This window comes from Hibiscus syriacus, unplaced genomic scaffold, assembly GCF_006381635.1.
Source record: "Hibiscus syriacus cultivar Baekdansim isolate YM2019G1 unplaced genomic scaffold, ASM638163v2 tig00112910_pilon, whole genome shotgun sequence".
In the NCBI taxonomy this organism is placed as follows: Eukaryota; Viridiplantae; Streptophyta; class Magnoliopsida; order Malvales; family Malvaceae; genus Hibiscus; species Hibiscus syriacus.
Genome location: NW_024063417.1, coordinates 336,329 through 339,633, shown reverse-complemented (window position 1 = coordinate 339,633; position 3,305 = coordinate 336,329). Strand labels below are relative to the sequence as shown.

Below are 3,305 nucleotides of genomic sequence, written 5' to 3'. Positions count from 1 at the left end.
CGAGTTGTAAAATACAACTCGAATAGTAACTCGAATAACATGAAACTTTTAGTAATTAATAAATTGATTTTTAAGTTTGAGTCAAGTCCCTCGATTCTGTATATATTTATATCACATGTAAAAAATACAAAGAAATATATATGTATTGTACATGGTTATAAAAAAATCATTTAAATCAAAATAAAATAATATCATAATATTATAAATATTTATAATTAAATTTAAACAGAAATTCAAAAATTCGACTCGACTCAACTCAACTTGACTCGAATATTATAAACTCAACTTGACTAAAAAAAATTCGAGTCAACTTCGAGTTATAAAATAGGACTCCTCAACTCGAATAACTCGAAATTTTTTTACTCGACTCAATTGAATGCTCACCCTAATTATAATAATATCTCCTTTTATTTTATTTTTCAATCAAATCCTTATTTTACTTAATAAAAATGAATTATATCTATATATTTAGGTAGAGTCGATGTGGGTTTTGACCTAAAAATCAAATTGGGTTTTGGGTCAGATGAGATCCTCTTAAATCTTGAATTTGGTCGAGTGCAAATGGAAGGATTTAATATTTAAATTATATATAGTGAGACGAGGCACTAGATTTATTAAGTGAGATTAGAGGTTCGAATTATGTGAATTGAACAAATTGGGTGAGAAAGATCATCCCTATAATGAATCATTGTAAAATTCAATCTAGATTAATTGATCAGTAGATCGAATAATAATGATTAATTAAAAAATTAAAACATTGCTATTAATTTATCAACTAGTATAACAATTGGATGGTGTACGACGCAAATTGATTTAAATTAAGTAGTACAATTAATATATATATATATATATATATATATATATATATTACTTGATGTTACAAAGGATGGTTTTAGAATTTCTGTATTTTTTTTAAGATTGTGTGGTGTGGGTCGTACTCTATGATTATTCAGAAACCATAACTGATAGCCACAAAATTCAACAAAATCTCCCGTGCATATTAGCAACTGAAAGCACCCCCGCTCTAATATGCACTCCCATTTTCCTTTGCTCATCTCATAAGCCTGTCAAAACCTGTTACAACTCGTTCAAATTCTAACTTCTAAGAGAGAGAGAGAGAGAAAAAAAATCCAAAATTTGCCTTCCTTTTTAACAAGTTTAATGCTGAGAAATAAAGGGAAAATAGGATGTATTCTGTACAGATGATAAGCCCCGTTTTGTGTTCCATTCCCACTTTTAATTTGAGGAGGAAGAAGATTCTCAACTTCAATACTTGTAGAAGAAGACGAAACTTCCATGGCCAAGGATCTAGAATATGTTGTGCCACTCAAGAAGGTGACAACAAAACCAGTGACATTTTATTCTCAACTTCTAAAGCTTTTCAATTGCTTCTTTTATTCTAGTTTCTTTCAAGAAACCCCTATCGAAAAGCTTTGTGAAAATCAACGAGATTCATTAGTTTGTGCTTCGATTTCTTTGTTGAGCAGGTGAAGAGTCCCCCGAATCGCTGTTTATGAAGGAGTTGAAGAGGAGAGGGATGACGCCCGCTTCATTGCTGGAGGATGGCAAAAAAGCCAATTATGAAATGAAAATTGGGGAAGAAACCACGAGTTTCTCCACAACCAATGCTGTCTCAACTGATTATGAAAAAAGCTTATCTAATCAAAGGCAGCGCTCCATGGATTTGAATAGCGAAGGCCTTGAGGTTCATATGAATTTATATCATAATTTTGCACTCATAACATTCTTGAACAGAGATTGTAGATGAGTACAATTTTTAGATTTCGCATTACACTCATTTTAATTGGAGTGGAGATGGATATAAATGTAATGGATAGTGAGCGAACGTAAATATAAAAGATTATACCATCGTGAGTAATAAGTAGGTAATGAATTTAGGACATTACTCGCCTCGTATACGCTCATCTCATATTCGCTCACCTCACATTCGTCCTCTCACTGACTATTCACCATATAAATTTTGGACCATTATGAATTTAGGTATAATTTCAGAGACTATGTTGTAAATCTTAAGATTTTTTAAGACATGACTTGTAATTTAAACAAATGTTAGGGTATAAATATTTTGTAATATATGAGTTTGTTGCTAGACAGATATAGGTGGGTATAGGTGCGTACGAGATGGACGGTGGGTATCCAGTTTGACACTGAATGTATGAGTGGATTTGAGAATATACCCGCTTGGATGAGTGTGGATTTAAAAATTTTATCTGTTACAGGTTGTGAGTATATGATGGATATGAAAATATTAGATGTGAATGGGCTATACGCACTTACCCCGCCCGTTTGCCATCTCTAATCTTGAAGTTGATATCAAGAACAAACACGATATTTTATGTTATAAGATTATCTTATAAAAGTTTAAGAATGAAAATAAATTATCATTAGAAAATATATAGAAAACATGACTTTAAAATTTACATAGGACGAATAGATTATTGGTTCTGCCACTCCTTTCTGTCCATACCTCGTTGATACATTAATTTATTTTATGGTTCAGGGGCTAGTTCCGCGGGCTAAACTGTTGCTAACCCTTGGAGGAACTTTCTTCCTTGGATTTTGGCCTTTGATCCTTTCAACGATCATATTCTTCTCCGCTCTCTACCTTGTAAGTCCCCTTTCTTTTACTCCATTAAAAATGTTGCAGGTTATTATTAGGGTTTAATTCGAATTTTGATATATTTACGTCATAGTATTTCGGGTTGTCGTTCATTCATGATGGAAGTAAAACACCTGTTTCGCCACCCCCATACATAGACCCTTATGCACTTCTGGAAGATGAAAGGATTTCTGGAACAGCCTCTCCTTCAAATTGAACAAGAACACAATTCAATCAAGTTTCTTAGGGTTACAATTTACAGGTTTGTGTAGCATATTTCCTTCAATTACTGTAATTTTCTTTGTAAAATCCTAGTATCAACTTTTCACCCCAATGCAATGCTCAGTGATCATACTGTTTTGGAGATCCAATTTCTTTGCCAAATTGGCTTCAAAGAGATGGTTCTTTTTGCTTTGTATGTTATTGTGGTAGTATTTGAAAGTTTTTTTCTAACACCCTACAAAGCTTTTGAATCCATCAATTAAATAATATCATCTTTTGGCTTATGACAATTATAGTTGACCGTTATAGTATTAATGTAGTAGTTTACGGTAATAATGTGACAAGTCGTATTTATTAACGGGGCAATTTACATGTGTACGATAGTGTGACAAAATCATTTAATTGTTTTTTTAGAAAGTTTGAGGGTTTGGTTGATTTTTTTATAAAATTCGAGAACTAAATA

At 32.1% G+C, this 3,305-nt stretch overlaps 1 protein-coding gene across 1 annotated transcript; it reads left to right on the top strand.

Annotated features, from left to right (window-relative positions):
- Positions 1-1,060: 1,060 nt before the first annotated feature.
- On the top strand, positions 1,061-2,933 carry LOC120184445. Its single transcript, XM_039188916.1, has 4 exons — positions 1,061-1,335; positions 1,488-1,705; positions 2,522-2,629; positions 2,715-2,933. Exons 1-4 carry the CDS (start codon positions 1,188-1,190, stop codon positions 2,835-2,837), a joined length of 597 nt encoding a protein of 198 aa, XP_039044847.1. The 5' UTR covers positions 1,061-1,187; the 3' UTR covers positions 2,838-2,933.
- Positions 2,934-3,305: the final 372 nt, after the last annotated feature.

Coding starts and splice junctions, on each gene's coding strand:
- LOC120184445 (XM_039188916.1), top strand. CDS start 1,188: ATGTATTCTGTACAGATGATAAGCCCCGTTTTGTGTTCCATTCCCACT. Junction 1,706..2,521: donor TGAATAGCGAAGGCCTTGAG/GTTCATATGAAT, acceptor TTTATGGTTCAG/GGGCTAGTTCCGCGGGCTAA. Junction 2,630..2,714: donor TCTTCTCCGCTCTCTACCTT/GTAAGTCCCCTT, acceptor TTTACGTCATAG/TATTTCGGGTTGTCGTTCAT.